Source organism: Tympanuchus pallidicinctus, unplaced genomic scaffold (genome assembly GCF_026119805.1).
Source record: "Tympanuchus pallidicinctus isolate F22 unplaced genomic scaffold, pur_lepc_1.0 scaffold23, whole genome shotgun sequence".
Classification (NCBI taxonomy): domain Eukaryota; kingdom Metazoa; phylum Chordata; class Aves; order Galliformes; family Phasianidae; genus Tympanuchus; species Tympanuchus pallidicinctus.
Window position 1 is genome coordinate 449,484 of NW_026294740.1, and position 19,832 is coordinate 469,315.

Genomic DNA, 19,832 nt, shown 5'->3' on the forward strand with positions numbered 1-19,832 from the left:
AGATTCTTTCGCAGTCAGGCCATGACATGTTTTGAACAAGGATTGTAACATCGTCCAAGGGCAACTGGGATTTTAAGGATCAAACTATGGTCCTGAACCTACTGTGGTTCATTGTCAATTGAAAGACACTGTCTCCAGAATTAAGCTTTATTTTCTTGTTATTTAAACTAAATAAAATAACCAAGCCACCAGGAGAGTGCACTCGCTGTCTGATGTTTCCATGCAGCATGCGTGGGGAAGATTAATCTAGGATGTTCTTGAATACTGGCCAGTGTGTCCTTTTCTGCACCGTGCAGCTTTGCGTTGTCATTCTCATGGGAGGAACTGAACAGTGCAAATATTCTTTGGGCTAACATCCAAGGGAAAAGTTTTTCATAGCATTACCAAAATGAAAAGAGCTTAATTAGAGTTATGTTCATCTTAATTAAGAAATTGGTTTTTTTCTGCCTTTCAATATGTGGAAAAAAAGATTTTGTCTACAAAGAGAGAATCTCACGTCCTTTTGGAGCATGCTGGGGAATGAAGATTGGAGAGGGGCTGTCTCCCCTCTTTGGATCCCAGATATCACTGGCATGGATACAACTTTCACAGTTTCACACATAAAGATGCTGTCTCTCAAGAGCAGTCATACGCAGGGTGTCATCTTCTCCTCCAATATATTTAGTTGCTGCTTAGCAAAGTACATCCATATTTGGTTACAACATGAGAGGACTCCATGGATCTAAGGCTCAGTGTACCTGGGAGAAAGAGAGCCTCCTGATCCCAAATGCTGGTGCTGCAAGTACACTGCTGGCTGTGGTTGGTGTCAGTCTTTCCTCACACTCCTTCCTCCGCATCTCTGGCAGCAACTCCAATTCCTTTCTCCAGCAGCTTCACAGCTCCTTGAAGTGTTCCATGGAAGCAGTGATGCAGAGCTAGCTAGGACCTCAGGGGCATAGGAGTTCCTGTACTGTGCATACTGACATTAGTACTACCCACAGCAGATACATGATGTACCAGGGTCCAGCACTGCCAGGATGGCTATTCCATTTTTCTAGCTCCAGTGCTGCTTGCCATTCACATCATCAGCTGTCTTCTGTTTTAAACTTCCAGACCAGCAAGCACCTGAGTGACTTTTGCTTCTCTGTCCATCCAGGGTTCTGTTAGTATGTAATGTGCCCAGAATTATTCTCAGATCAAGTCTTATCTTACAAGATTTAAAAAACCTATTCTTTTACTTTTTTTTTTTTTTTTTTAATATGTATTTATGCAAAGCTCCACATTATTCCGCTTCACAAAAATTTATTATGGTTTTATATTAATATTTCAAAACTTAAAAGAGCTCCACAGTACAGCAGCAGTTTCTGCATTGTTATTCTTTCTGTATATGTTATCTTGCATAGGGCTTTATACCATAGTTAGTCCTCTTTTTCTTGCTTCTACAGTCATTCCCCATTTATTTTATAATAGGAAATGTCTGTTTGGGACTGGTTGGTCTAAAGAATAGAGAAGTAAGAAAGTGGCATGTCATCTTATCCAAATAAATTATTTGTTCTACTTTAAAATTGATTCTTAAAAACATCTTTCACTAATAAGCTGTGTAATAGATCCTGCCTGATATTTTTAATATTGCTTGCAAACAAACGGCCACTTGTTCAGAGAAGGCAGCAGCTCAGTCCTTGCATAGGTTTCTCCATGAGGACTCAGAGCCATATAGTTACATTTGGGACTTCAGATTTTTCTTATTGATGTGCTTGTTTATTTCTTTGTTTATTTATGAGTGGTATCATGGCTCCAAATCCAGCTTCCAAAGTGAGAATGGACCAGCACAGACCACAGACTGCCTCTGTGTACTCTGCCCATTTGGAGAGAGGTCCCCAAAGCAGAAGCACTTTTACTGTGCTAGGATAGACCATGTAATCCTTCTGCCTCTGTCCTGATGCTATCCTATTGTCAGTATGGAGACTTTGTTACTGTTTATCCATAATTAGTAATATAGTATGATAGAGTAGAGAAACTGTGGGAATGAACTAAGAAAACTGTTATCCAACCATAAAAGAGAAAAAAAGGTTCATTTGAAAATGTTCCAAATTTACATACCTACAGAACTGAATTATAACAAACAAAAAGCCACACTTCTGCTGCTGCGTATGCAGAGGACTTTATTGTCTAGCTGTTGAGGTGATTATAACGACAAATTATAAGGGATAGCAACAGAGGGCACTCCTCAGGCCACTGTGCTGTAATATGACATCTTCATTCTTCCTCTTCTATCTTCTTGCCATGAAACTCCCGGCTCTTTGCTCGGAGCTTGTTGACCTGTGACTCTGCAATGTCAGCCCGCTCCTCGGCTTCCTCCAGCTCGTGCTGGATCTTGCGGAACTTGGAGAGGTTGACGTTGGACAACTCCTCCTGTACAGGGAGAGGGAGTTGGTGGTGAGAACCGGGCAGAGTTTTCAGTCCTCCCGTGGCCAGGCTTAGAAGGATTCCTTGGGAGAGAGTGCAGACCCCCTGTCTCCTGCCTACTGCTGCCTATACATAAGACCAACAAAGACCTCCTCATCCTCCCTTATTCAAGACTCCACTACAACCAACTGCACTGGTTCTATGTTGCAATTGAGTAGCTATTTCATTACTTGATATTTTCATTTATGTACACAATCCTGCTAATTTGGTGCTCGGGTACGAGTGGTTTGTCTGGATGACAAAGATCCTGAAACATCCCATCAATGAACAATGGTATTTTCCAAATTTCTTATATTTATCACCACCAATGGAAAGCAAAGCTTGCTTATTTTCCCAGAAATACTTACAGCCTCCTCAGCTTGTCTCTTGTAGGATTTCACCTTCATCTGTAGTTTGTCCACCAGATCCTGGAGTCTAAGAATGTTCTTGCGGTCTTCCTCAGACTAAGGCAGACGGTAAGCAGGAAAGAGAGAGAATTGGTTTCCCCACACCACAAAATGAAATTTCCTCTTGGACTTCATGGAAAAATACCTTGACTTTCTGGCAGAGGTGTGTGTCAACACAAAGATGCCATCAGCCTTACCTGGTAGGTCAGCTCCTTCACCCTCCTCTCGTACTTGCGCACACCCTTCATGGCTTCAGCGCTGCGCTTCTGCTCAGCATCAACCTCCCCTTCCAGTTCCCGCACCTGCAATGAAAAGTCCATATTTGGAGCTTCCCTGCTATCTCTGACCTGGCATTGCATACACTTGCACAAATACCAGCCCTACGCACCCTGGCCTCCAGTTTCTGGATTTGCTTCTTGCCTCCCTTCAGGGCCAGCTGCTCTGCCTCATCCAGACGGAGCTGCAGGTCCTTCACCGTCTGGTCCAGGTTCTTCTTCATCCTCTCCAGGTGGGCACTGGTGTCCTGCTCCTTCTTCAGCTCTTCTGCCATCATGGCCGCCTGGAGGAGAAAGAATCCCTTTGTGACTGGAGATATTTGGGGAGAATGCATCCACCATCAGCAGTGGAGGCATGCCCCAACTCACATCGGTGATGGCCTTCTTGGCCTTCTCTTCAGCATTGCGGGCTTCCTGGATGGTATCCTCCATCTCACTCTGAATTTGGGCAATGTCTGATTCTAGCTTCTTCTTGGTGTTGGTCAAGCTCGTGTTCTATTTAAAATCAAAAGTATTTTCTGCATTTTGTTCCAAAAAAGAACACTTAATTTGAGAATTGTTTTGCTTAAATTTGAAGTTACAATTTAAGAATCTATTATTACCATCTTCTTTAAATGTCTAATGTTGTCAGAGCATATACAGAAGAACAGTAGGAAGAAGCACTCCTGAATGCAATTCTACTCACACAGCTATAACACTGTTCTTTGTCTAAGTACAAAAATTGAGATTTAGATTAAAATCCTTCCTACAAGGGATGGATGATTCAAGAACTTACAAAGAAGAAAAGTCTGGAAATAAAAACAAAAGATTGCTCAAAGATATATTGAAATTGGCTATTTTAAATGAGAAAATGAAAACGATGACCAGGGCACCTCATGATCTTGAGAAAAATGAGAAGTAAAATTCCAGGGTTAATTTTCTTTTTTCCTATAGAATGCCTGTTCAACTCTGAAGAAGAGATTGCAACAACAAGTGTATCACCTTACACATTATTTAAATATCTATGTTTATTTTTCGTATTCTCAGCCAAGAATCTAACCTGAGTGTGAAGGAGCTGAACTCTCTCACTTGCATCCATCAATTCCTGCTCAGCGACTTTCCTTGACCTCTCTGTCTGCTCCAGGGCTGCCCGTAGCTCCTCAATCTCAGCCTGCAGCAGGTTTGCTCTGCGCTCCACCATGGCCACCTGTTCCTTCAGGTCCTCCTGTGTCCTGAGAGCATCATCCAAATGTATCTGGGTATCCTGTAAAAAAGGAAGGAGTACAATATGGCAGACAACTGTTGGACAATAGTAGTTAGTGCTATTCCATAATAGTTTAGATACGTAATTATTATATCAGTATAATGCCATGCAAGACAGATAGCTATATGTACATTCTTAGTTTAACCTACCTTGAGCACTCCTTGTGTGTTTCTCAGGTTCTTCTGTGCCTCTGCAGCAACACGATTGGCATGGCTCAGCTGGATCTCCATTTCATTCAGGTCTCCCTCCATCTTCTTCTTCAGTCTCAGGGCTTCATTCCTGCTCCTGATCTCAGCATCTAGGGTGCTCTGCATGGACTCCACAATTCTGAGGTGGTTTCTCTTCAGCTGGTCAATTTCCTCATCTTTCTCTGCTATCTTTCTGTCAATCTCAGATTTGACCTGGTTGAGCTCCAGCTGAAGGCGCAGGATCTTCCCCTCTTCATGTTCCAGGGAGGCCTGAATAATAACAAAAATATGTTTTTCTTACAGTTTTCTTCCAAATTATCTCACAGGAAAGAAATGGAAAGGCACTATTATACTCAGCATGATAGGTGTACCAATGCTAGACCTTCAGACCCAGTACAAACAGAGCAATAACATTTGCTCTATGCTTTTATCTTTCACACTGTTAAACAGGACTCCACATGCTAAATCAGTGATTATGAGCATGTACCTCAGCTTCCTCCAAGGCAGCCTGGATTTCAGACTTCTCTTGCTCAATCTGCTTCTTGACTTTCTCCAGCTCATGAATCGCCTTTCCTCCCTCTGCAATCTGCTCCGTGAGGTCAGAAATCTCCTCTGTAGAGAAGAATGAACATTCACATGGTCAGGTATAGAGCATAGAGGGAAAGGCCCTGTGACCCCAGCATAAGAGCTCTGCTCCCATCACTGCAGGCACAGACCCAGGTGGAGAGGTGGGCAGGAGAGCTTCTGAGAAAGCCCTGCCAGCAGGAAAGGCTGAGCGACTTACGCTGCAAGTTCTTGTTCTCACGCTTCAGCGTTTCCAGGTGGTCCAGGGACTCCTCATAGGCATTCTTCATCTTGAACAGCTCTGTGCTGAGGGAGCGAGACTCCTTCTGGGAGGCCTCCAGCTCAGCCTGCGTTTCCTCGTACTTCTGCTTCCACTCCGCCAAGATCTGAGGAAAAACAGATTGTGAGTTTGGATGCGACAATCATTGTGTGCCCAGGAAACACAGGCCTGGAGCCCAGAATACCTTGTCAAAGTTCTTCTGCTTCTTGTCCAGAGCTGCACAGGCAGCATTTGATCGCTCCACATCAATCATCAGGTCCTCCACCTCATTCTGCAGCCTCTGCTTTGTCTTTTCCAGGGAAGCACATTTGGCATTCACGGCTTCAACGTGTTCCTCTGCCTCCTGCAGCCGCTGTGCCAGCTTCTTCCTGGGAAGAATAAAGGGCATACCACAGTCAGCAAACAAAGAGTACATCTTACTCTCTTGCTTTTCTTAACAGTGCACCTAACCACTACATAGTCTGTAATCTACAACCCTTAGTTCTCTGACTGCCATTTTCTGCCTTCCGTGCATATTTTCATTTTCGAGTCCACACACATTAAAGGATGCATTTTTCCTCCTCTTTGTCATCCATCCCAAAGCACGACATTGGCTTCTCACTGGCAATACTTCAGGGTGTGTACTTTCAATTTTCTGTTAAAACTTTCTGCCAGCCTTCCCCACTCTCCCCACATACTTGGCCTCCTCCAGCTCCTCTGTGCGCTGAATAGCATCCGTCTCATATTTGGTTCTCCACTGGGCCACTTCGCTGTTGGCCTTGGACAGGGCACGCTGCAGCTCACCCTTGGCTTCCTGCTCCTCCTCGTATTGTTCCCGGAGCAAGTCACAGTCATGGCGGGCGGACTGCAATGCGTGGGCCAGGGCGTTCTTGGCCTGAGGGAATAAACATTAGTAGTATATTGAGTATAAATATCCTGGAGAATCTCTCACAGTGAATTAATTTAATAATTCAAATTTGACCACTGGAAATTTTGTGTGTTACAATGAATGATAGATATAAGACTAGAGGACAAATCATACTCCGTACAGTAGTCCCTTTCCCTGTTAGGCAATGAGAAAAATATGTTTTTATCAGTGAGCTGTAAGAAAAGATATCACCTTGATTTCTTCCTCTAAGTGCCTCTTGAGTTCCTCAATCTGCTGGGTGAATGCCTGCTTGCCTCGAGACAGCTGAGAAATCAGAGCATCTTTCTCCTCCACCTGGCGTGAGTATTCACCTTAGAAAGCATAGAGAAAGGAAATCTTGCCACTTGGGACCAAAACCAAAAATTTAAAGGATGCCGTTCCATTTCACAATTCATGCACTCTCACCTGATTCTGTCTGCAGACGAGCCCTTTGAGTGCTGAGATCATTGATCATGCGTTGATGCTCCTCCTCCTTTGACTTAATCTCACTCAATTGGTCTTCTAGAGTACGACACATCTTTTCCAGGTTTGCCTGTGGAGATCAAATGGAATGAACAAGATTAATACCTGTAGTAAACCGCATTATGAACAGCACAATTTTCATCATAAAAAAGTGGCCAGCAGAGCAGACAATATGATGCTATTGGTTTTGAGTTTAAAAATACATTTTTTATACAGATTTGTTTATTGTAAACCAGGTCACATTATTAAATTGGTATCATTCAACATTATTTATTTTCAAGGGTTTTTTTAATATATTTTCAGTACCTTGGCTTTGGAGACAGACTCCATGTTGCTGGCCAAGTCATCTATCTCCATCTTCAGCTCACTCTTCTCCTTCTCCAGCTTCTGCTTGACTCGTTGCAGGTTGTCGATCTGCTCCCCAAGCTCCGCTGTGCTGTCCGCATGCTTCTTCCGCAGGGCGGCAGCCGTGGCTTCGTGCTGCAGCGTGGCCTCTTCCAGGTCACGGCGCATCTTCTGAAATTCTGCCTCACGCTTCTTGTTCATCTCAATCTGAGCTGCCGTAGCCCCTCCTGCTTCCTCCAGGCGCTCACTGATCTCCTCCAGCTCCCTGGAGAGGTCAGCTCGGTGCTTCTCTGCTTTGGCCCGAGAGGTTCGCTCTGCCTCGATTTCCTCCTCCAGTTCCTCAATACGGGCCTGGGGAGCATCAGGGACCCTTCACACCCATGTCCTTCTCCTTCAGTTGTTTTCTGAAGGCCAGAAGGGAAGGACCAGAGACTTGCCTGCAGCTCCTTGATCTTCTTCTGCAACTGCATGCCCAGGGCTTGCTCATCCTCAATTTTGCTCTGGGTTTGGCTGATTTCAAAGTCTTTCCTTTTGCACAAAACAAACTGTGTTAACACCTGAACAAAACCTCCTACGTGCACCTGCCCAGCACTCAGGTGTCCCACAACCTCACTTACTTCTTCAGTTTCTCATCCAGCTGCTGCTTATCATTTTCCAAATCCATTATGGTATCCTGGGACATCTTCAGGTCTCCTTCAAGTTTCCTCTTTGCTCTCTCAAGGTCCATGCGCAGCTTCTTCTCTTGCTCCAGAGACCCTTCCAGCTAAACAGAATGGGATCATCAGTGCTCTGCCAGCCATGTTTATTTCCACAAATATAATAACCTATAATAGCCATATGCTTTTGTTCTTACATCATCCACTTGCTGCTCCAGCTTGGTTTTAGCTTTGGTCAGCGTATTGACTTTGTCCTCTTCAGCCTGCAGGTCATCCAGTGTCTGCTGATGGGCCTCTTGGAGGGCTTTCTTCTCTTTTGTCAGCTTGGCAATTGTCTCGTCCAAGCCTGCCATTTCCTCTGTGAGGTTTTTCACCTTTGAAGAGAAAGAAGCAAGTTCAATTAAAGCTAAATAGGTACACGACTCTCATAACAGCACAGAGCTCTTTTCTGGAGTGTGATTGATAGCTTCTGCCTCGTACCTTGTTTTCAGTGGCATGCTTTTCCTTCTCAATCTTAGCCAACGTTAACTCCAGGTCATCTATATCTTTCTTCAGCTCTGAGCATTCGTCCTCCAGTTTCCTCTTCTTGGCTGTCAGCTCAGCATTAATTTCCTCCTCATCCTCAGCCCGTTCTGTAAGCTCCTTAATTTTGGCTTCCAGCTGGATTTTGGTTTTGATGAGCTGGTCACATCTTTCCTCAGCATCTGCCAAGGCATCAGCTTCCTGAGGGGAAAGCAGTTTATTTTGAAAATGTCTGGCTTTAACACAGAAGAATAAAGGCTATTTAATTCTCAAGGAATAGATCTGGAAGACATATATAATTTCTATTTGCAAAGGAGATATTGCGCAGTTACAATTTAAATTAGAAATTTTGAATAAGTTTTCAGTTAGCGTTATTTTTTCAGACCTTTTGCATTCCCAGTCATGGTGTTTAGTTCCTGTATGCCAGTAGGCTATTCAATTCATTTTATACTGTCCATTCAAATATGCCAGTAATTTACCACTTATCATAATTTTCCATTTTTCGCCATTGTCACTTTCAAAGTTATGTGGATGTACTGAGAAATGAAAATACTTTTTCTTTGTTCATCCATCACTGAGAAAATATTTTTACATTTCTGGTAATTTTTCTCATATACACTAAGAAGCTTTTTTTCTGTATACTGAAAATGTTTTTGAAATTAACATCACTAAATGAGTGCTTACATGAAAGCCAGATATGTGACTCTAAGAGACTGACACACAGCTGTTACACTTAGCAGAAGCTAACTACCACAGATAGTTTTCTGAAACAAACACTTCAGCACAAAGATATTGTTTAAAAATGATCTTGGGGCCAAATGGCATTGTCACAAACTACAAGTATCATGGGATTTCCACATACATCTTCTGGGATCAGTAGCTCAGGAGATATGCCAAAAGAAATGGCACCAGGCTATTAACATGTATAACTTAACTAAGATGAAGTAGTTGTCAATGGAATGATTATCCCACTTAACTAAGCACAGAGCAGTGACAATTATGTTTTCTGCCATGAACATTATGAAGATGCTACATGTAGGATTTAAGATTGAAATTTGAATTTATTTTTGAGCTGAACCAACAGTTTTTAATAGTAAACACTGACTGTGGAAAGGAAGTGGCCTGAATTTTACCCTCAGATACATGCTATTTGGCTTAAAAAATTTTACTAAAGCGGTACAGAATGTAGTTTCCTCTCTAGAAGAAGGCTTAAAACTTACTGAATGATTTCACTTAATAAAAATAAAAATAATAATAATGATGCTCACAGCCTGCACTTGGAGCTGCAGATCATTTTTCTCCTGCACCAGCTTCACCATTTTCTCCTCCAGCTCCTTCCTCTTGGCCTCAGACTTTGCAAGCTCTTCCTTGGTCTTCTCAAACTCTTCCTTCATGTTGGCCATCTCCTTCTCAGACTCTGCACTCTTCAGCAGGGGCTTGATCTTGAAGAACAGCTTCATCCAGGGCCAGTGCTTGACATTCATGAATGCACGAACATTGTACTGGATGCAGAAGATGGACTCTCTGAAGCATAATTAAAATGCACATTTGATTATTTTGTGTGATATGATTACTAGGACTTTCCCCAAAGTGCCTTTAAGTGAAGATGGGGAACACCTACCTCCTCTCCACCATTCTCTGGTACTCCACTCTCATCAGGAAGCCCCTGCACCTGGCCTGTGTGCGAGTGATGAGCTGTGCCAGCTTCTCATCCCTCATCTCCTCCAGGAGTCCCAGCAGCCCAGCTTTGAAGAACACCTGGAGAAACAGAACATTGCAGTGCATCACTGTCAGAGAGAACAAAACACAGATACAGGGACTGAGTTGAGGAGAGTTGGTACCTTGGTGTGACCAAATTTGTACTGGGTGTGGTCCACATCGATTGACCCAAGAAGCTTCTCAGAAGCTTTCTTGCTATCAATGAACTGTCCCTCGGGGATGGCGCTGGCATTAAGCACCTTGTACCTGGGACAAGCAAAAGAGAAAGCTAAGGCCATTCTTTCCAAATCTCGACATTACTTACAGTCATGCTAACAGGCAGAGTGCTCTTACCTCTGCTTGAAGTCTGCATAGAGGACCCTGCTGGGGAATCCTTTCCTGCAAATCCTGATCCCCTCCAGCACGCCGTTACAGCGCAGCTGGTGCAGCACCAGTTCATGCTCCATGGCACCTAACAATTAATTTTACAAATGAATGCCACTGTTTCCACCACCGAGGGAGACGACTTTAGTGTCTCTGCTGGAACATCTTACCCGGTGTTTTTGTTTCATTTGGGATGATGCAGCGGACAAAATGAGGGTGAGTACTCCGTAGGTTGGTCATCAGCTTATTTAAGTTCTCCTGTGGGATCATGAGTAGAAGCTTAGATTAAATTTTTTTACTTCTACACACTCTGTTTATAGGTGAAAAGAATATAATGAATCTTTGGATAATGTAGCTTTCAGATCCAAACTTTAAATGTAATGAAATCTTCTATGTAATCTTATTAACAGAACGTTTAAATCTCTGAATCATAATCTGGAGGAAATGAAAAATTTTAAGACAATATATAAACATTGTTTTTACTACATTACAGGTAAAACAAATTTTTTCATAGACAATGTAGGTGAAATTTTGAAACAAATTCAGGGAGTCACCTGAAGAGTACTCGAAACATAAATGTGAGCAGAAAATAAAGATGAAAAGGCAGTGAAATAACATCTGCGCAATTTATACTTATTGGTTTTTCATCATAAAACAAATGTTGTGAGAATGGAAGTTCAGACAACTCAGATCCATAACTGTTTTCATGTCATTATAATGATAATGAGATTCATACTTTACCCGGAAAAGAGCTGAGACAGTCTGGAATGAAGAACCCTTCTTCTTGCCACCTTTCTTGCCACCACCACCACTAGCCTCTTTAAAAACAAATGTGTTTTATATTCATTTTTGTAAGGTTAATCTTTACATATTATGAAAGTGAGAACTTCAGAATTTTAGAAATCTGACCTGCTTCTGCTCCACCATAGTTGGCAAACAGTAAGGCCAGTGTCTTCACAGATGACTTCTGGTACAACCCAATGACAGTTTCGTTCAGGGGGTCCTTGTTCTTCTCAAGCCAACCAGTGATGTTGTAGTCCACTGTGCCAGCATAGTGCACCAAGGAGAAGTGGGCCTCAGCCTTGCCTTTGGCAGGCTTGGGCTTCTGGAAGTTGCTGGACTTGCCCAGATGCTGGTCATAGAGCTTGTTCTTGAAAGAGGTGTCAGTTGCCTTGGGGAACATGCACTCCTCTTCCAGGATGGAGAAGATGCCCATGGGCTGGAAATATTACAATACATACAATAGAATATTATATAGAATATAATATGATCACCACTTGGTCTTCAAGTGAATGTAGTAGAAGAGGAAGCTGAAGAAGTAACTTACATCCTTGATTTGAAGTAAATTTCATTCTAAAAAGTGAGTTTACATCACCTGAGGTTCACCTGCTTGACTCTAAATTTAGGAGTCATTAAAATCATTTAGGACTTTTTTTAACGCAAAAAATCAAGTTAAAAAAAATCACAAAATCCATAATCATATTTAAAAACATTCACAAATGTTTCCATTTTATGTTTAGTTCATTTTTGTATTTTTAAGCAACTACCTAAATTATACAGCACTACAAGAAATATCTTTCATTCTGTTGCTCTAAAAGAACAGACTGAGATTGAACTTTACTATGAACCATCAAGAAAAAAAAAAAGTATTGTTCAACAAATAAATTAATTCCAGAACCTTAAGGAAATTCATTTATTTTACTTTAGGAGCTGCTGTATATTTTTGAAATAATTTAATAAAATAAGCAGAGACATCTTGCATGCAGAGAAGGTGTGTAAAGAATGACTTCCATAGTTATTCATGAACATTGTAATGAAAAATAAGCAAATGCAGACGTCAAGAGATACTTCATTACCTAAAAATGAGTGCATTAAACTGATCAAGGAAGAAAGGAGGACTTTTTTAACAGTTAACCTCCAACGATTACCTTCTGAAAATGCAGGACATTCTGAATTAAAAATTTACCTTTTCAATGAGCTCAATGCAGGCAGCCAGGTCCATCCCAAAGTCAATGAATTCCCATTCAATGCCTTCCTTCTTGTACTCCTCCTGTTCCAGCACGAACATGTGGTGGTTGAAGAACTGTTGCAGTTTCTCATTGGTGAAATTGATGCACAGCTGCTCCAAGCTGTTGAACTTTCCAGTGCCAAAAACAAAACAAAACATAACAAAACAAAATAAACAACATGTCAGTTATTAAGATGAACAATTACTGTATGATTTCTTTATAATTTTAATCTTTTATACACCTCTCTTGTTAAAATGTAGTTACATAACATCACTGCATCACAGCAGTTCCCTGAAGAAATACCTACTTAATGAGGACAGGATTCCTGATGAATCTCCTAAAATTATTAAAGTACTTCTACCTTTCTTTATTCAGACAAAAAAAAAAAAAAAAAACACCACTGTATGCTTTCAGTTTTATCAGTAATTATCTGATCTCTCTGATCAGTCATTTATCCAGTAACTTGCTTGTCTTTTAAACAAATCTCACATCTTTAACCTATTATATATTTGTCACTGGATTTCCAAATCTTAAGATCTGAATCCATAAGCTCTTTATACATATTCATATTTACATACATATATGTATGCATGGTTTTTTTTTTTTTTTTTTTTTGTAATTGTTATCATTTCTCTAAGATAAATATTAAAATATTACCGCATATAGAATTGTAACTGCTACTTCTATGCAAACAACATAACTGCTATTGCAGAGGTTGGTGAGGACCTGGAACAGGTTGTCCAGAGAAGTTGTGGATATCCAGTTTCTGGACGTGTTCAAGGCCAGGTTGATGGGAGCCTGGGCAGCTTGATCTGGTGGGGGCAATGAGCTCATGGCATGGGCAGTTGCAAAATGATTAAGATATTTAGAATATTATTGCTTGGAAGTCTCTGACATTATAATCTCACTCTCTAAAAGCAGACCTCAAACATGTACTCCTTACATCAAAGATCTCAAAGCCAGCGATGTCCAGGACACCAATGAAGTACTGCCTGGGCTGCTTGGTATCCAGCTGCTGGTTGATGCGAACAACCATCCACAAGAACATCTTCTCATAGACAGCCTTTGCCAGAGCACCAACTGAGTTGTTCACCTAAAACAAAGAAGAGTGCAGCAGAAGAAAAATCAATATATAAAGCAAAATGTGCCAGTCTTACAAGACAGAGGTTCTCAGTCATCAGCTGTTTATTACCTGCTGCACGGTTTGACCCTTGGTCACATACTCATTCCCAACCTTGACACGGGGGTAGCACAGGGCTTTGAGCAGGTCTGCTGAGTTCAGACCCATCAGATAGGCAGCCTTATCAGCAACTAAATAGCAGGAGAAGGAGATAGAAAAATTAAGATTAACAAGATATGCAGAATATTGAAGAATAAACCCTTTCTGAAGCTATTGCCATATCAAATGTTCTTGTGATCAACTTCTACTTGCTGTATGTTTCACAGGACGTATGGCAGTCACTGAATGAAAATTCATCTTTGTTTTGAACATAATTCAGAGTAGGATGCCTACCTGGCATTTGTGTTTTTGCAAATCTTCTCCGAATCATCTAGAAACAAATTCTTTACTGAAAATTCACACTGAAAACTAAAGCTTTCCCATCTATCTAGAGCTAATTGGTATCTATAAGCCTGGAACACAACCACCAAGGTGTTATGACGATTGCTACCTGACTGTAATACAAAATATATACTTGGGCACTTAGGCTCCCTGCATATTTCTTTGGCAGCAGAAATGCCCTTCAAAAAGAATGCATTCCAAAATTACTGGCAAAAATTGTCAGGACTGAATTTATTTAAGTCATGTCTACATTATATAATATTCAAGTCATGAAGTAATCAGCTGAGAAACAGAAGATCTAAGTCACTTCTTTCCTAGTCTATCATATGTACCTATGCTTCACTTAGACTGCTGTTCAAAGAATTTTGTTATGCAAGGATAGCTTCAAGTCTGAATGTCCATATGAGAAGAAATCAGAGTACCCTTTATTCCTGAGAAAAAATCTCTATTATGTGTTTATAAACAGTGAATTTAGTGCACCTACTTAATTGGGAGGAAAAAACAAGCAGCTAGAAATATGTTTTATGAAAACATTTTCCGGTTAGCGGTTATCCAATATGAGCACATCAGACTGTGCTATCTAAAACTATGAACCCCAGAACGGAATTAATGGACACTCACGCAATCCATTCATCAGATTGATAGGTAGTCCTTGAAAAAAGGATGGCAGTTTTATACTAGCTCCATTGGGTACCAGCTCCATCTAGATACTTTTTTTTACACATTTCCACTCTTCTCTAAGTTTTAAATTACTGTTAATACTGCTTCTATTCCTAATAGGTCAGCAACAGAGTTCGCTAGTACCCTCTGTGCCATCTGGCTCTGCTTGCTCTTCTCTTTGTTTCTGCTTGAACTTCAGGTTGCCATAGTGCATAACAGCTCCTGTCAACTTGTAAATAGCCACTTTTTCATCAGCCGTAAAGCCCAGGATGTCAATGGCACTCTACAACAGAAAATGTAAAGTAAAAGATTTGTCTGGGAGAGATTACAATAGACATAACATTTTTAAATGTTACTTACATCTGTAGCCATCAGCTCCTCTTGATCATTAATGCTGGGAACAGTGATCTCACCTTGACTCACAAAGTGATAGTCATAAGGATTGGTAGTAATTAGAAGCATGTCTGAAAGTAAGAAGAGGGAACAAACAGATATAGTTCAGTTAAGTGTGTAATACCATAAGCTGATGCTCAGCAATCTTCTCCAAGTTAGTCATCATTCCTACCAATTAGCTCTGGCTTCTTGTTGGACATAATTTGATAAAATATGTGGTAGCTTCTTTCTGCCTTCAGCTGAAAAGTGACTCTGGACTTCTCCAATAGATCTGAAGGGAAAACAGAAAGATTAGAAACATAAAGAAACAGCAAAAGAGAAAGCAGGGAGAAGGTACGAAGAAGGAATGGTGTTTAGATGGCAGGGTAAAAAGGATAGATGGATACTGATGAATGAGTGTATGGATTGCAAATAGTTGAGGAAAGTGTCTTACATGTTTCAATATCTGCAGAAGCTAGTTTTCCTGTGGCACCAAAGTGAATTCTGATGAATTTCCCCTTTGAATGGATAAAAATTGTCTTAAAATTTATGACATAAAAAATGCATCTGAAATGGTGAATTTTGCTCTTTATTGGGTGCAAGATTTCTTACTGAAGATATTTTCTTATGAGTCACATGTATTTTCACCACTAAGATAAAGTCTTTTAAATTTTTGCCCACGAAAATAACCAATAGAGACACAGCTGTATATTTAATGTAAACTGAACATACAGATGGAAAGTAATGAGTGGATTTCATTAGCCCATTTATACCTTATCCCAAACACATCTGATTCTATCCTGCCTACACACAACAGCCATTTGAATGATATGGGAATATCCATTTAACTAGTACAGCTGTGTAAATCTGTCTTGGTATCAAGTGATTTGAATTATGATAAAATCAATTTGATATGCAGAAAAGATATATTCAGGTAGAAGTTTCTTTCCTTCCTTGCTTCCTTCCCTGCTTCCCTGCTTCCTTCACTCCCTCTTCTTTTTTTGTTTGTGTGTCCTGTAGTAACTGAACAAAAATATGAGGAAAGGTTAAAGAATATTGTATAAAAACATAGTGCAGGAGAATGAGCAGGTGATCTGCTAATTTAATATGTACTCCAATGCAATACAGATAAATTTTTTTTCAAAGAAGCACTGATTTCAAAATCTCACTAACTAATTTCAGGGTGTTAAAATCATGCTAAGAAAATTCAGTTTTACTCCTGTAAAATGGATGGCTGAACAACAGGAAAGGATAACTGCCGTAAACTCCTGCTTATTATAATTCAGAAAATATTTGCTCAAACAAAACTTACAAAGCGTGAGGAGTTGTCATTCCTCACAGTCTTGGCATTTCCAAAGGCTTCCAGCAGTGGGTTGGCACTGATGATTTGATCCTCAAGTGTTCCCTACATGATGATAATTGTTACTGGGTATACTTTCTAAAAATGAGGAACAGAAGAAAGCATTGATTCAAGCCAGTATCTCTTAATGTACCTGCATTTTGCCAGGCTGCTCCTCCTTCTTCTTCTCCCCACTAGCTGCAATTGTTGCAAAGTACTGGATGACACGTTTCGTGTTCACAGTCTTCCCTGCACCGGATTCTCCGCTGTCGAGCCAAACAGAGAAGCAGAGAGCGTGAGGTCAGGGAGAAGGTCCCCTGGCACAGGGCAGCCCCGCAGGGACCCGAGCAGGAGCGTACTTACGTGATCAGGATCGACTGATTCTCGCGGTCTGTGAAAGAAACAGAAATATGGGACATAAAACTCAGTGAATAAGAAGGAATGGTACACAGGTAAATTTAAGTGAATTAAAATTTAAGCTCACTAAGGTCAAGCCTTACATCTAAAGTACAAAGACAAACCAATGAGAAATCCAGATTAGTTTCAATTCATTTAAATTAAAAAAAAAAAAAAAAAAAGAAAGCAAATAATGTGTGCACAGAAAAGGAAAAATTCTTCCTCTAAATTGTTTTCCTATTAATCCTTCCTTTTATGTTTTTGACTACATGCTTCAGTTAGGCTTAAAAAAAAAATAAAAGCACAAACAAAACAACACTTTGCACGTTGTCTTTCATTTCGAATAGGAGTAAGAATGCTGTGAAGATAGAAAAGCTTTGAACTGTGTGGACAGAACAATGAAAGCTTTGAAAAATTTCTAGTTCTGCTATAGAATTTGACAGAATCACAGAATAAGGCAAGAAGGGTTATTATCAACCACCTTGCCCAAGCAGGGCCTCCTAGAACAGGTTGTCCAATGTGTTGTTCAGGCAGTTTTTGAGTATTTCCAATGATCAATACTCTACAACTTCCTGTCTGGCAAATCTATTCCAGTCCTCAATTACTTGGATAGTAAAGAAGTGTTTCCTAATGATGAGAGAGTACCACATGTGTTTCAGTTTGTACCCCTTGCCTCTTGTCTTCTCCCTGGGCGCCTCTGATAAAAGCCTGGCTCTGTTCTCTTTCCATCCTCCCTTCAAGTTTTTATATCCACTGAAAAGATCTCCCTCAAGCCTTCTCTTCTTCAGGCTAAAAATCTCAACTTTCCCAGCCTTTGCACATAGGTGATATGCTCCAATCCCTTCATCAGTTTAGTGGCTTTTCACTGGACTCATTCCAACACTTCCATGTCCTTCTCATACTAGGGAACTCAAAATTGCTCATAGTTCTCCATGTGTGGCTCATGAGTGCTGAGTAAAGAGGAAAGATTGCCTCCTTCAATCTGCTGATAATGCTTTGCCTAACGGAGTCCATTTTACCCCTAGCCTTCCTTCCTTGTGGAAAGGGCACATTGCTGTCTCATATTCATAAGAATTCTCCTTTGTAAGAATTCTGTGGAGCGATCACTCCAAGATAGATGGAGTCACTCACCAGTCAGCATGAACTGATAGGCGTTGTCAGAGATGGAGAAGATGTGTGGAGGGGCCTCCTGGCGCTTTTTGCCTCGGTAGGCCAACACCACCTCCGGGTTGTACACCGGCAGCCACTTGTAGGGGTTGACAGTGACACAGAAGAGGCCCGAGTAGGTCTGCGAGGAAGGGACACGGCACGTTGGCTTCCACTCAGCCTGGCACAGCAGTCCTCCCCAGCTACCAGCCCAGGAAGAGAGCTGCTGGTACTTACGTAGATCATCCAGGCTGCATAACGCTCTTTGAGGTTGTACAGCACAGCGGGTTCGTGGAGGTGGGTCATCATGGCCATGTCCTCAATTTTATCGTACTTGGGAGGGTTCATGGAGAAGATTTGATCTTCCTTCACGGTCAGAGTCTGCCAAAGAAAAGACAAATCCCTGCATGTCAGCTCAGAGACCACTGTGGAAATCAAATGGCGTCCCTCAGTCTTTCTTTTCACTCACTTCTCCACCTTCAGTCTTGACGGTGACCTTCCCGGATTCTTTGCTTTGGATTGTCCCTTTCACAAAGGATTCTTTGGGATGCACCACAAAGACAGATGACTTGGCATCAAAAGGCTTGTTCTGGGCCTCGATTCTTTCCTTCTCTGACTTTCGGAGGTAAGGAGCGGCCTCTCCAAAGACAGCCATCTCAGCATCTGGAGAAGCCATGGCTGCTCTTCACTGAAGACACCTCAGCTGAAGACTCTAATGGGAAGAAATAATGTAACGCTATTTATATCTTTTGTAAGACAGGGAAAATTTCTATATTCAGTGTCTTTCACCACATCTTTTACCACGTCATGTGGTTTTTATTCATACTCCAATATTTAAGACAACAAAATGACCTAACTGAAATCCTAATCTGTAGGTTGATTTAGACAACAGGGTTATAACTGATGTAGTCTAGATCTTCAGATTACAGCCTTTCACAACTGCAGTTTTGGATCTTTAGGAACAGTGTGTCTGTGACATGAGAGTGAAGTTGCTGAGCAACTTTCAATAAGATAACATTAATAGTGGAATTACATGTGGAACATTTTGATAGAAGGATAAAAAGTGGAGGATCATTTCTGAAAAACTGTAGATTAGGAAAAGGATAGGTTATGTGACTTTTAATACTCTGTCATAATTTAATTTGTTTATACAATTGCTATTCATAAGCACAATATCCAAATAATGTCAACTCCAAAGTTATAGCTTGGGTGAAACAAAATTCAAAAACTGAATTTGGAACTGCTATGCCTGTATGGAGCTCCCAAATAAATACATACTGGAAAAAAGTCTAGTAACAGGTGAGCTTTCAAAATTTTAATAAAATAAGAGTGTTTCTTTAGATGTTTTGTTTTGATGCTAAGTTTTGCCAGCTGCACTTGAAAAGTTTCTAGATACTTTAGTAAAATTGATTCCCTCTGTTCAACAGCTAATATTTTTTTTTATTTTATTAAATGAATTATTTTTTTAATTAAATGAATATATAAGAGGGCTTTGACATTTTACAAAGATTGTAAGAAGGTCTGTATTCTCAGATGATTTATTAATTGATAACATTTTGAGGAAAAATATACAATTTTCTATTTTCTATTTCCTTTATTTTCTCCTTGATTCATCTTATTCCAGTTCTACTGCTGCAATGATGTGAAGCTGGCACGCCTCACTCCCTGTTTGGTCAGTTAAGCAGAAATGAAGAGTATTCCAATGGGAATTTTCTGGTCTGCCATCAGAGACAGGAAGATAGAAATACAACCTTTTGAAAACCTCACCAGCCATGAGCACCCACCAGCTGCCTACTGTAATCACACTGGCTTTGAATGCAGGGTAAAAAAAGGCGATCGCTCATCCATACAGAAATCCCACCCAAAAGCATGAATAAATCAGGTTCTTACCTCTCGTGATACCAGATGGGTGGCTCACAGCCTGGCAGCTGGTCAGTGCTGCAAAACAGAAATGGCAAGTTCCTACTTGGCACAGAATTCCAGAGTGAAAATGT

General features: G+C 40.8%; 1 protein-coding gene and 2 long non-coding RNA genes across 4 annotated transcripts in view; 2 read left to right on the top strand and 1 right to left on the bottom strand.

Moving 5' to 3' along the window:
• The window catches only part of LOC128083191 (uncharacterized), a 234,202-nt gene that overhangs the window by 117,855 nt on the left and 96,515 nt on the right, over window positions 1-19,832 (top strand). The window lies entirely within an intron of this gene.
• The window catches only part of LOC128083190 (uncharacterized), a 155,945-nt gene that overhangs the window by 84,094 nt on the left and 52,019 nt on the right, over window positions 1-19,832 (top strand). The window lies entirely within an intron of this gene.
• On the bottom strand, window positions 2,221-18,529 carry LOC128083186 (myosin heavy chain, skeletal muscle, adult-like). Its single transcript, XM_052688197.1, has 38 exons — window positions 18,308-18,529; window positions 18,076-18,219; window positions 17,824-17,980; window positions 16,660-16,687; window positions 16,451-16,562; window positions 16,270-16,362; window positions 15,412-15,475; window positions 15,151-15,249; window positions 14,946-15,049; window positions 14,730-14,868; window positions 13,557-13,675; window positions 13,308-13,457; window positions 12,322-12,492; window positions 11,265-11,574; window positions 11,097-11,173; window positions 10,526-10,613; window positions 10,326-10,443; window positions 10,115-10,238; window positions 9,895-10,031; window positions 9,542-9,797; window positions 8,232-8,474; window positions 7,949-8,125; window positions 7,713-7,858; window positions 7,533-7,623; window positions 7,057-7,446; window positions 6,694-6,820; window positions 6,481-6,599; window positions 6,059-6,255; window positions 5,566-5,749; window positions 5,322-5,487; window positions 5,025-5,149; window positions 4,499-4,807; window positions 4,146-4,349; window positions 3,476-3,601; window positions 3,220-3,390; window positions 3,029-3,133; window positions 2,793-2,888; window positions 2,221-2,391 (listed from the first exon to the last, which is right to left on the bottom strand). Exons 1-38 carry the CDS (start codon window positions 18,512-18,514, stop codon window positions 2,236-2,238), a joined length of 5,829 nt encoding a protein of 1,942 aa, XP_052544157.1. The 5' UTR covers window positions 18,515-18,529; the 3' UTR covers window positions 2,221-2,235.